Here is a 13,243-nt window from a genome sequence, read left to right as displayed (position 1 = left end):
GCTATTTTTTCTTTTTGTAAAGTTCACTCAGCTACTAAGATAGATGTAAATTAAACTTTAGAGACAATGTGGCATCTCAAGTGGAACTGTGAAGCAATCCTAACCCATACACTGAGGACAAGTTTGATTTAAAATCCCACTACTTTCAGGCTCTATTTTGTGACTAGGGTGCAACATATTTAACTAAATCGTTCAGGAAGCAGATTCAGCTACTTATTAAACACGTGACAGTTTCAAAATGTTCAAGATTCTCTGCCCAGCACTCACATTACTCAGCTGTCAAAGTAAAGGGCTCAGATATATGATGTGAAAATTACATTTTAACGAGGTGTCATGTGTGTTTAAAGTTCTTATTCATCACGACATAGCCACAGCTTTTACTGGAGACACAGATGCACTTAATTAGCATATTATAAGGACAGAAGGTTCACCTTATCTGCATTGTTAAACTGTTATGTGTAGGCTTTTTGTTGTGGTTTTAGAGTCTACTATCTTCAGCATATACAAGAATGATTACATTTACATAAACTCAAATGGCTTTCAAGAAAATGTGGATTGTATTTGGGAAGCAGAAGAGTAGGCACTAGACAGTAGCTACATGTCCTTATCATTTGTGGTTCATACTGACTGCTTGATGTGTTTCACTAAACCTCAACCAACAGATTTTTAGATCTGTTAGACACAATAAATTCAGAAAAATTTTGGCTCTGGGCTTCTCTGTCTATTCTTATTATCAACCTGAGCCTACTTCTTCTTCCTTCAGTAGGAAATAGTGGAAAATATTTGTATATTTGACAAGGAATGTTTGGATTATTCAGTGGACACTTTAGAAACAAAATGGAAGAGTCAAAGAAAATACCTCACATCTCCTATTTTATCAATGAATAATGAACTCAGCACAAGGTGCTTTAGCAGAAAGAACTCAAGAGTGAAAGTCATTCAACACCAGTTAACTAAAGGCAAGTAAAGCAACTATTTAATTCCCTCACACCGGATATATCAGGATATCAGGTAGAATTTTAGCATTATGATGCTGACATGAGAATCACTCAAATAACTTGTGAAATAGCTAAGTATTGTTTGGAGGTTTTTAATGTGTATCTTACAAAAGATAGCCAATTGGAGGCAATGATGAATGTATAGTTTTATCGTATTTTATAGGACAGGAAAAAGGCTCAGTTAAAAGTACATTTGAGGGCTTCCCTGGTGGCGCAGTGGTTGAGAGTCTGCCTGCCGATGCAGGGGACACGGGTTCGTGCCCCGGTCCGGGAAGATCCCACATGCCGCGGAGCGGCTGGGCCTGTGAGCCATGGCCGCTGAGCCTGTGCATCTGGAGCCTGTGGTCTGCAACGGGAGAGGCCACAGCAGTGAGAGGCCCGCGCACCGCAAAAAAAAATAATAAATAAAAGTACATTTAAGAAAAATTCTAGATTTGCTAGTTCTCTGCTCAGAAAAAAAAAAATAGCACTTTCATATTTACTTTATCCTCAGGTGCTAATGCTTACAGGCATTTTTGATACTGGTGTCCAAAACCAAATCAATCACCTGTTCTGCACACAAAATGTATTTTCAAAGGAACACACTTATTCACTTGAATACACTTTCTATTTTCTCTAAGTTGAAAAAATTCCTGTAATTCATTAACCGAAAAATTTGAGAATAGGTTCCGAAAATAAAATTCATTGAACAGTTGTTCATTTTCTTTCCCATTGTAAATACTGACTAATTTCTCTAATTACTTCTTCTGGAAGAAAGTGCATTAGGTGTTAAAGTGCTTTGGCACTTTTTAACAGACCTAACTTCCTTTAGATTACCAAGTATCGCTACAATCTGAGTGAAGAGAAGAAGTAGGTGTGGGTGGTGTGTGGGGAATAAATGGGGTGACATAACACTTCCAGATCATAGGATTGCATGGTAAACTGTGAAGAGGACTACCTGAGAAGCATACATGTAATCTTAATAAAACAAATGTTAGGACTAATACTCCCATTCCCATAATATGCTGAAAAAGAAGGTTTCATATATATATATATATATATATATATATATATATATATATATATATATATATAAAAATTCATTTATTTATTTCTTAAATTATTCAACAAATCTTGACACAGTATGATTTCACCATTGAAAAATAGAGGCAATTGTTTGGAGTGCAGATCTATGGTAATTATCTAATCATGAGAACTACAAATTAGATTTGCATCTGCAGAGTGTCTGACACATGGGGATACTGAGATCACTTCTGTCAAGTGAATGCGTCCAGACACATAGCTTCAGTAGGCATACTTTCCACTACTAGTGTCATGGAAGGGAGCATGAATCTCAAGTTGGGCTGAATTTTAATAGCTGAGTAATTTTTAAATAAATTATATGAGCTGTAGTGCCTTAAGCCCCTCAATCAGATGATATGGATAATAATGGTCCTTGTAGGGTTGGCATGTAGATTTTATGTTAATTTTGCTATGCCTATTACATATATCATAACAATAATCTTCCGAGATAGGTATTATTTTTTTTCCATTTTATAGTTGAGGAAACTAAGACCAAGAGGCTCAGTAGCCTGCCTATAGTCAAACAAGCACCTGAGGCAGAATTAAAACACAAGTCCTTCAGGCTCCCAGATCCATGTTCAGAAGCAGTATGCCACCTCCATGGATGCTTCACCTGAGGATTTTTACACATCTCAGAGAACATATTTGTCTCAACTTCCAACACCCAGATCTTTTAATTTACAGAAGAGTAATATTCAGTAGAAGTAAAACACAGATACCCCATTACATAAAAACTTCAGAAGTGTGACTTTTCAATGATTAGAGCTCAGCTGAAATCAGAGCAAAAATACTCAGCTTGCTTCCAACAGATGGCAACAGAAAATATACTGTAGATCTATGGACTTAGAATTAGTCAGAATTAGTCTTTTTGACCCTAACGCATTTATAGTTAAGTTGGTTTCCATACATAGACACATAAGAAGATCCGTAATAAGAATTCATTAAAGGAAATTTCTTTGAAAAATGTCAATGTAATTTATACTAAAGAAAAACACTCAGTTGAAACTTTGTGTAGAATAAGGTGAACAGCCTCCATTAATGCTAACTGAAATTCTCATATTCATGCATAAAATGTACACTTATTATTATTCTACACTTATTCTTTCTACCTCTAAACTGTTAAGTCCACACCAAAGTGCTAGCTTTTTAATTTGAGCATTCATGCATGAAAATTGATAACTTTTCTTGTGATTATATATAAAAATTTAATACAGCTGAAATCTCACTCTTTGCAAAACATAAGAGAGCTTCACTGTCATTTAAAAAGAGTGAAAACTGAATCTCCTGGCTTAAGTTAGGAATTTGTTTCAGAAGCTGAACTTTATCATTTCTCAGTGTTTGTCACTTTAAAAACATGCTTTTAACAAATAGGAGCACTAGTACAAGTGGGCAAGATGGCTGATAATTTAACTCCCATAATCAAACAAACAAATTAAATGAGTGGTATAATTTTCCTATGTCCACAATTACAATGACATCATATATATGGATACACACATAATTTTATTAACGTACATTAGAAATATTTTTTGGCAAGTCTCTAAATACATGAGGCTATGGTATCATCTTTTTCTTTAAGGATAATTTATAAACACTAAGCTAAGAATTTGCCTCAGTCCATCAAATCAAAACCTGGAATGTTAATTAATTTTAACCTATCTATTATTCTAAACAAAAATAATGCATGATCTTTCCAATAAATAAAATGAATATATGTTACTGCTCCTTATTCACGAACATTAAAAGATGGTGAGTTATTATATATTATTTCTTTGGAGGCAATTAGAAATTACTCCAGTTACAATTAAAAGTCAAAAAAGGCTAAGAACCACTCGTCAAGAGTTTTCACTGCCAAAATATGAATTTTGGTTTAAGAACATCACAGATCTGAAAGAACTGTCTTCCCAGAATATTCCAGATGATTTGCTTAGGTTTTTAATTGAAGGATGTGTTGGATTGAGAAACCTTACCTGTACAGAGGTTAGCCAGGTCTACGAGATTTTTGAGAACTTAGTAAGGAGAAGTTGCTTTTGCTGCTGTTGTATATTAGGCTTCTCCTTCCACACAAAGCAATTCAACATAATATCAGCATTGCTGGCCATGGAAAGAATTGCTGTCACTCTTACAGGGATTAGAGAAAATGCCACCCAATTTGACATTCTATCACAGTGAGAAGTGGAAAGGCATTCATTCATTCATCCATTCATTCATTCAACAAAGAATTATTGAGCCTTTATTTTCTATATGTCATATATGACACTAGCGTCTAAGAAGGCAGAAATAATGGTCAGATGAAAAATAATAAAAAGATGGGTAAGGCAAGATTACTGGCTCTATGGCACTTAGAATCTAATTGTATAAGAAGATATGTATATAGTGAAGAAAGTTAGTAAGCAGAATGACATGCTAGTAAAAGCAAGGTAAAAGCAATGCAGAAAATAAGAAATATTAACATGTAAGCACTAGAAGAAAAAAATTAAACTATGAATTGCTACGTTACTATCAAAATTCGGACACCTATATCTTACTTTTCCATTATACTTTATCAGGAGGAACAATATTATTGCTAGTTAAAATAATTTAACTTCTAGACTAAGATAATTCTGCTCATTTGTGCAAATAGAAATGTAAAAGATAAAGCAATTTATGACTGTCTTTAAATAATATTAAAAGTAAACAGTATGTCCTAGAGAGGAAAAATACAATTTTAAAGAATGGGAATTAAAGCTTGTCTCCTTTTTTTCAAAGCTGAGTTTTGCACTGCTGTTTCTTATAAAATTGAGATCTATTTTTTTGTCTGTATCAGTTATGAACATTTTTCTGTATGTATTAATTAGATACACTCAGACATATGTACAGTCAAACCGACAATATTCCCAGTAGGGGTGGTCATATATGATGCTCTTGGTGAGTTGAATATATTGGTGCAGGCCTCCTGAAGAATTATATCAAGCCAACCCTTTGACATTTTCCAAGTAGAGAGCACTTCGCAGGGCATGTCACAATTAATTAGACGGGATGGCATTCTATTTTTGCAAAGGTTTTGTGTACTCACTACACAAAGAACTAACTAGCTGATAATGAAAATGCCCTTCAAATAAGGGCTGAAGGTTGGAGACTAGCTGCACAGAGGAGGAAGAGTCAGTTTCTTATGCCTGTATTTTTTTAAAGTTGAAAGTGATTAACAGCAACAATTTTTTTAGCTGAAAAGACAATGAATAACTTTCAATACACAGGCCAGAAGACCACAAAAGGATGTCTAATCAAAATATACAATCAACTTACTAAGAGCAAGTTGTAAATATTGCCCCTTAAAGTACCATCAAAAGTCAAACTTACCTGATCTACTATCCAGAGGTCCAAAATCCAAAGAATATTTCACGACGTGATAGTTATTCCATACATAAAGAAGGTTGTCCCTGGGATTGTAATCCACAGCTGCTATGTACTGGTATGAATTGGGAAAGGGTACATCCACCAAACTATCCTTACTTTGGTCGGTGTTGTAAATGTAGTCAATCTTATTCCCTGTGGCCTCATTGTCATCATCCTCATATACAGATTTGACCACATACAGAATCCCACATATCATAAATGCGTTGGAAGCTGACCTTTTATCATATGCAGTATCCCATGTCCCTTCAATCCGCAGGGTGTAAGGGTTCAACTGACTAATGACAATTTTACCATTGTTTTGTTCTGTTGCATAGATTACCCATAGCCCATTCTCATCCACTGCCAGGTCTATGTCAGATTTGCCTCCCCAACGGTAAGGGGAGGTATCATGGTAATTGGCATTTGCTATGATAGCCTCTCCACTCTTTATCCTAGTCCGCAAATCAAACTTTACTATGTTCCTGGTGCGCTCTTTATTGAAGAACAAAGCTCCGTCATACACTACAAATCCTGTGCCATCCACCCTGTGAGGGAGCTTGTAGGTTGTAGTTGGCCTTCCAGCAATGAAGTCATCCTTGGATGAGTACTCAGTCAGGGTATCAGTTCTGTAGGGGGTCCAGGGCATATAATAAATCTTGTCAGAAGCCTGCAGAGGGTCTTTGCACCATGCCCCAGATTGGTGGTCGGACTCAAACAAATGTTCACTCTGGTATACTCCTTTTAGTAGTCCAGGACAAAGAAAAACTGTTGGAAGGGAAAGAGTCAAAATAATAAATGTATTAATTTTAATATTTTGTCATATATTCTTATTTTTCACCAAATGGAATTCAACTCTAACAAGAAATACCCACCACCACTTAATTATTTTGCTGTATTCTTCTGAGAACATAAAGTAGTTGTCCACATTAATTTTGACATTTGTTCATAATCATTTTGATTTCATTTGCTGAAAAACTTTGGCCTTTTAAAGAGTGGCTGTGCTTTCCTTTGCTCTTTACTTTTGCAAGTGTCTTACAATAATTTTGGATATGCTACATATATAATTGTGACTTATGTCTATGTATTCTATAGACATATAACAAATATAAATTTTTATATGTGATGGTTTTATATATATTAATCGGAATTTTTAAAGATATTGTTTTCATTCTGATGCTATGAACTATTCTATACTTATTAAGAAGCATATGGAAATACAATAGTAATTAAAATATAATAATAAGGGAAAAGAAAAGCCCTGTAATACAGGCCACTGAGCCTTCTAGGTAAAAAGCTCTTAAAGCTGCTATAGCACACACAGAGCATGCAACCCACACAATTAAAAATGAGTGATGGATGGATACTGGAAGGAAAAAGAGAAAGGAAGAAAAAGAAAGGAAAGAAGGAATAAGGAAAGAAGAAAAGGTGAAAGGTTACAGAGAAGAACCCAAGATCTAGATTTTAATCAGTTAAAAATGTCCTGTTAAATACAGTAGTATTGGAACTTAAAAACATGTACCTTTTACTGTTACATGAGAAGAACATTAAAAAACAAGATTACTTGCTACAATATTTTGCTGCTCATACTTCAGACTGAAAATGGGCAGGAATTATCTGATTCAGTTGATTTTTAGTATGATTCAGTAGCACATCATATGAGTGGTGGTAAAAAAAAAAAAAAAAAAAAAAAAACTTGGCCGATCCATCTGTAATGAAGGGGCTAAAAAGCAATGTTTCCCAAAGGGAGGTCACTGAAGCACCTGTTTTAAGTGGTTTAGCCACATATGACACAGAAAAAAAACAGGGATCCCTAGCCATCTGTGTTTAAGAAATATCATATGAAACATAATACCAAGATTCTAATAGCTGAGGTACATTAGTGAATCTCCAAGATGGAAGTGGGGAGGGTGAGAAAATTTCACAAACTAATTTGATCATGGAACCCTTTCTACAGAGCCTGATGGGGTGTAATGTTCTGCTGAACCTGTTATGGGAAACAGTGCTCCAATATTTTTGCAGAGAAAACACATTGAAAAATAATCATGTAGTCCACTGTTATGTGTGAAATGATTAGAAGTGTATTGGGAGGAGAAATTAGGAAATCACAAGAAATTTGGATGTTGACCCATATTTTAATGATTAAAGTATTATTCTCTTGGTATTAGTGATTAGCTCTTTAACAACAACTATAAACCTACATCCAATGGAAAATAATCTAAGATGAAACTCAGCTAGGGTTTACAGATTATTAAAAAGGAAAGTACATTATTAAAATGCCCAAAGTTTTAATTTTGGAAAAATGAAAAGTTTAGGGGAAAAGTTAACTATCAAAATCTTCCATAGCAAGGATAGAGGGCCATCATCAAATTATACTCGATAATAAAATTGATTATTAGAAGAATTTCTCAGGATTCTAATATGATGTCTATAATTATAAACGATTGGTAGGTATTATTGTCAAAATTGTATATAAACTTTATGCTAGTTAATAATCAGCCCTTGGTTACTAAAGCAATTTATTTTAAGGTATTTTAGAAAACCACCTCCCCTTTTCCCCTAATAGTTAAAAATTAAAGGAACAGGGGAACCACACCAGAGCTATGGAAAATTATCTAGTATAGAAATAAAAACAAATCTAAAGCAGCTACTATCCAAAACCATCTACCGTTTTTCTAACTGCTTAAATAAAGAGGAATAGAATGCACGGTTGAAAATTTTACACTATTAAACTGTTTTAGGATTAAAAAAATCAAACCAGCACTGGTCAGTACAACAGACTAAAGTGAAGTTGAGCAGCAGAAGTAGTAAATAAATTTTCATAAAATAGATAAGAATTAATAACAAAATTATTTTAACTAGATGTTAAACTGTTAAATAACTTAGCCTATAAATAGTATATAATTTATGAAAGGTATTTAGTTACCTTTTTGTTCCACTTCTATTGGAGAGAGAGAAGTAAAGAGAGAGAGGAGAAAAGAGAATAGATTAATGGTACGATATTGGCCAAGCACTTTTTATTCACCTCTTCCAAACTGAAAGTAAATAATTTATTTCACTCATACTTGCTTTATTGAACATTATGTTTTTTTTAAAAAACCCATTCCTCTATAAAATTATTTTTAAGAAACAATCACATTATAAGCTTAAAAATACAGTACAAACTTGGAAAAATAAGGCAAAAGTTAATCAAGCTAAGATTGAATAAACATACCATTCCAAATTATAGACATAGGGAATACAATATTCATAATAATAACACAAATATTTTCCATGTGAAAGACAGGTTGGTAACTATACATAGAAAGCTTTCAGATAGCTGGGATAGTATCATTTATTAAATATTATAGTTTATATCACTATTTAACATAATAGTCTTGCTTTTTACCCATCTCAAAAATTGATGTCTTCAGAAGAAACTACTCTGTAATTCATTTCCTAAGGCCTAATATTTTCTATAAGTTGTCAGTATTATGAGAAATGTACTTCATGGGGTGACACATTAACAGGGAATGATCTCATTCTGAATAAACATATTTAGAATCTTTATTGAAGAAAGTTCTATTCCTCACACTCAACAATATTTTATATTATTGTGGAAAAATACCGTCTTTCAGAAAAATCTGTATCTGAAGGTTGATATAAATAATAAGCCACCTGCCCTGGGCTTTTCTGAAATTCCTAAGTGAGCCTTTCAATGAACTCTTAAAAGAATAAATTGGTATCCTCAAACACGTTATGGTTATGTATCTCTCAAATTAGATTCCATTATTATTTTAAGATATTGACTAATACAAGTCAGGGAAAATTCAGGGAAATTATAACATATTCATGAAACTCATCAAGCAGCATCTTCTTTATCTTATAAACATTTGTCTCATTGGAGACAATTTGCCTAGATCACAACAAGAAAAAAAAAAAGAATCAATGGGAAAAAAGAGTCAGGAAAGAATGGGTTCATAATACAAACTTTGAAAAAAAGTCACAGATTTCAAGTGATACAAATCTAAGATAATTTCAGTGGAAGGGATAAATTGAGCTACTATGCACAATAAATAAAACTACAGGAAATTTTTAAAACAAGGGAGAAATACCATTTTGGATAGTTACTTTTAGGTGAGATTTTTGTGCATTGACCTAAGCTCATGTCTTCAATTGTTGGCAAAATCACACTCATTTCTTTCCATTGACTTTTTTTGAAAGCTCAGTATCACACGTGTTAGAAGACAAAAATGGAATATATGAAAAGTTATGCTTAGGAAGTTGTAAATGGGGTTCTCTTTTTAAGATTCCTTATCTCATTAATTTACAAATCTTATTTTTAGCAATATTTCTAGGACTCTTAAGAGCTCTATGATACTTATACTGTTAAAATTTATCATCATCCTCAATTATGGATCTTTATCAAGTAACTGTAGTGTTCACTGGACTGTATGCCTCATTATAGGTCAGTTAAAAGCTTTACCTAAGAGATGCACTTCATGCTATGGCTAGATTACTAACAAACCTGAGTTCAGACTGACAACTAGAAGAACCATAACTAAGCACCTTAAAAATTATTTAATCAAAGAGCTTCAAGATGGCGGAAGAGGAAGACCTGGAGATCACAGGACATATTTAGAGTGATGAAAGGGAAAAACCTACAACCAAGATTACTCTACCCAGCAAGGATCTCATTCACATTCCACAAAGAAACTAAAACATTTACAAAGCAAAAGCTAAGACAATTCAGCACCAGCAAACCAGCTTTACAACAAATGCTAAAGGAACTTCTCTAGGCAGGAAACACAAGAGAAGGAAAAGACCTACAATAACAAACCCAAAACAATTAAGAAAATGGTAATAGGAACATACATATAGATAATTACCTTAAGTATAAATGGATTAAATGCTCCAACTAAAAGACACAGACTGGCTGAATGGATATAAAACAAGACCCATACATATGCTGACTACAAGAGACCCAGTTCAGACCTAGGGACACAGACAGACTGAAAGTGAGGAGACGGAAAAAGATATTACATGCCAAAGAAAATCAAAAGAAAGCTGGAGTAGCAATCCTCATATCAGACAAGTAGACTTTAAAATAAAGACTATTAGAAGAGACAAAGAAGGACACTCCATAATGATCAAGGGATCAATCCAAGAAGAAGATATAAAAATAGTAAATATTTATGTTCCCAACATAGGAGCACCCCAGTACATAAGGCAAATATTAACAGCTATAAAAGGGGAAATCAACAGTAACACAATCATAGTAGGGGACTTTAAAACCCCGCTTTCACCAATGGACAGATCATCCAAAATGAAAATAAATAGGAAACACAAGCTTTTAATGATACATTAAACAAGATGGACTTAATTGACATTTATACGACATTCCATCCAAAAGTAACCAATACACTTTCTTTGCAAGTGCTCATGGAACATTCTCCAGGATAGATCATATCTTGGGTAACATATCAAGCCTTGGTAAATTTAATAAAATTGAAATCGTATCAAGTATCTTTTCTGACCACAACATTATGAGACTAGATATCAATTATAGGAAAAAAAATCTGTAAAAAATATAAACACATGGAGGCTAAGCAATTCACTACTTAATAACCAAGATATCACTGAAGAAATCAAAGAGGAAATCAAAATATACCTAGAAACAAATGACAGTGAAAACACAACGACCCAAAACCTATGGGATGCAGCAAAAGCAGGTCTGAGAGGGAAGTTTACATCAATAAAATCCTAACTCAAGAAACAAGAAACATCTCAAATAAACAATCAAATGTTACACCTAAAGAAATTAGAGAACAACAACAAAAAAAAAACAAAGTTAGCAGTTAGCAGAAGGACAAACATCATAGAGATCAGATCAGAAATAAATGAAAAAGAAATGAAGGAAATGAGAGCAAAGATCAATAAAACTAAAAGCTGGTTCTTTGAGAAGGTAAACAAAATTGATAAACCATTAGCCAGACTCATCAAGAAAAAAAGGGAGAAGACTCAAATCAATAGAGTTAGAAATGAAAAAGGAGAATAACAACTGACACTGCAGAAATACAAAGGATCATGAGAGATTACTACAAGCAACTCTATGCCAGTAAAATGGACAACCTGGAAGAAATGGACACATTCTTAGAAATGCACAACCTTCTGAGACTGAACCAGGAAGAAATAGAAAATATACACAGACCAATCACAAGCACTAAAATAGAAACTGTGATTAAAAATCTTCCAACAGACAAAACCCCAGGAGCAGATGGCTTCACAGGTGAATTCTATCAAATATTTAGAGAAGCGCTAACAGCTATCCTTCTCAAACTCTTTCAAAATATAGCAAAAGAAGGAGCACTCCCAAATTCATTCTAAGAGGTCACCATCACCCTGATATCAAAACCAGAGAGAGATGTCACAAAGAAAGAAAACTACAGGTCAGTATTACTGATGAACATAGATGCAAATATCCTCAACAAAATACTAGCAAACAGAATCCAAGAGCACATTAAAAGGATCGTACACCATGATCAAATGGGGTTTATCCCAGGAATTCAAGGATTCTTCAGTATATGCAAATCAATCAATGTGATACACCATATTAACAAATTGAAGGAGAAAAACCACACGATCATCTCAATAGATGCAGAAAAAGCTTCTGACAAAATTCAACATCCATTTATGATAAAAACCCTTCAGAAAGTAGACTTAGAGGGAACTTACCTCAACAAAATAAAGGCCGTATATGGCAAACCCACAGCCAACATCATCCTCAATGGTGAAAAATTGAAACCATTTCCTCTAAGATCAGGAACAAACCAGGGTTGCCCAGTCTCACCACTATTATTCAACATAGTTTTGGAAGTTTTAGCCACAGCAATCAGAGAAGAGAAAGAAATAAAACAAATCCAAAACGGAAAAGAAGAAGTAAAGCTGTCACTGTTTGCAAATGACATGATACTATACATAGAGAATCCTAAAGATGCTACCAGAAAACTACTAGAGCTAATCAATGAATTTGCTAAAGTAGCAAGATACAAAATTAATGCACAGAAATCTCTTGCATTCCTATACACTAATGATGAAAAATCTGAAAGTGAAATTAAGAAAACACTCCCATTTACCACTGCAACAAAAAGAATAAAATACCTAGCAATAAAGTTACCTAAGGAAACAATAACCTGTATGCAGAAATCTATAAGACACTGATGAAAGAAATTAAAGATGATACAAATAGATGGAGAGATATACTATGTTCTTGGATTGGAAGAATTAACATTGTGAAAATGACTATACTACTTAAAGCAACCTACAGATTCAATGCAATCTCTATCAAACTACCACTGGCAGTTTTCTCAGAACTAGAACAAAAAATTGCACAATTTGTATGGAAACATAAATCACCCTGAATAGCCAAAGCAATCTTGAGAAAGCAAAAGAGAGCTGGAGGAATCAGGCTCCCTGACTTCAGACTAAACTACAAAGCTATAGTAATCAAGTAAGTATGGTACTGGCACAAAAATAAAAATATAGATTAATTGAACAGGATAGAAAGCCCAGAGTTAAACCCATGCACATATGGTCACCTTATCTTTGATAAAGGAGGTAAGAATATACAATGGAGAAGAGACACCCTCTTCAATAAGTGGTGCTGGGAAAACTGGACAGGTACATCTAAAAGAATGAAATGAGAACACTCCCTAACACCATACACAAAAATAAACTCAAAATGGAATAAAGATCTAATTGTTAGGCCAGACACTATAAAACTCTTAGAGAAAAACATAGGCAAAACACTCTATGACATAAATCACAGCAAG

The 13,243-nt window shown here is 33.8% G+C and overlaps 1 protein-coding gene across 22 annotated transcripts in view; it reads right to left on the bottom strand.

Moving 5' to 3' along the window:
- Nucleotides 1–13,243, bottom strand: part of ADGRL3 (adhesion G protein-coupled receptor L3) — an 874,612-nt gene that overhangs the window by 324,568 nt on the left and 536,801 nt on the right. For all 22 annotated transcript variants that reach the window (XM_067736151.1, XM_067736152.1, XM_067736157.1 and 19 more), the window contains one exon: nucleotides 5,400–6,200. In XM_067736151.1, the coding sequence (XP_067592252.1) occupies nucleotides 5,400–6,200 (801 nt within the window). The remainder of the gene's footprint in view (nucleotides 1–5,399; nucleotides 6,201–13,243) is intronic.

The sequence above is a fragment of the Pseudorca crassidens genome, chromosome 4 (assembly GCF_039906515.1).
Source record: "Pseudorca crassidens isolate mPseCra1 chromosome 4, mPseCra1.hap1, whole genome shotgun sequence".
NCBI lineage: Eukaryota > Metazoa > Chordata > Mammalia > Artiodactyla > Delphinidae > Pseudorca > Pseudorca crassidens.
The sequence above is the reverse complement of the archived record's forward strand: the minus strand, read 5'-3'. Positions and strand labels throughout refer to the sequence as shown.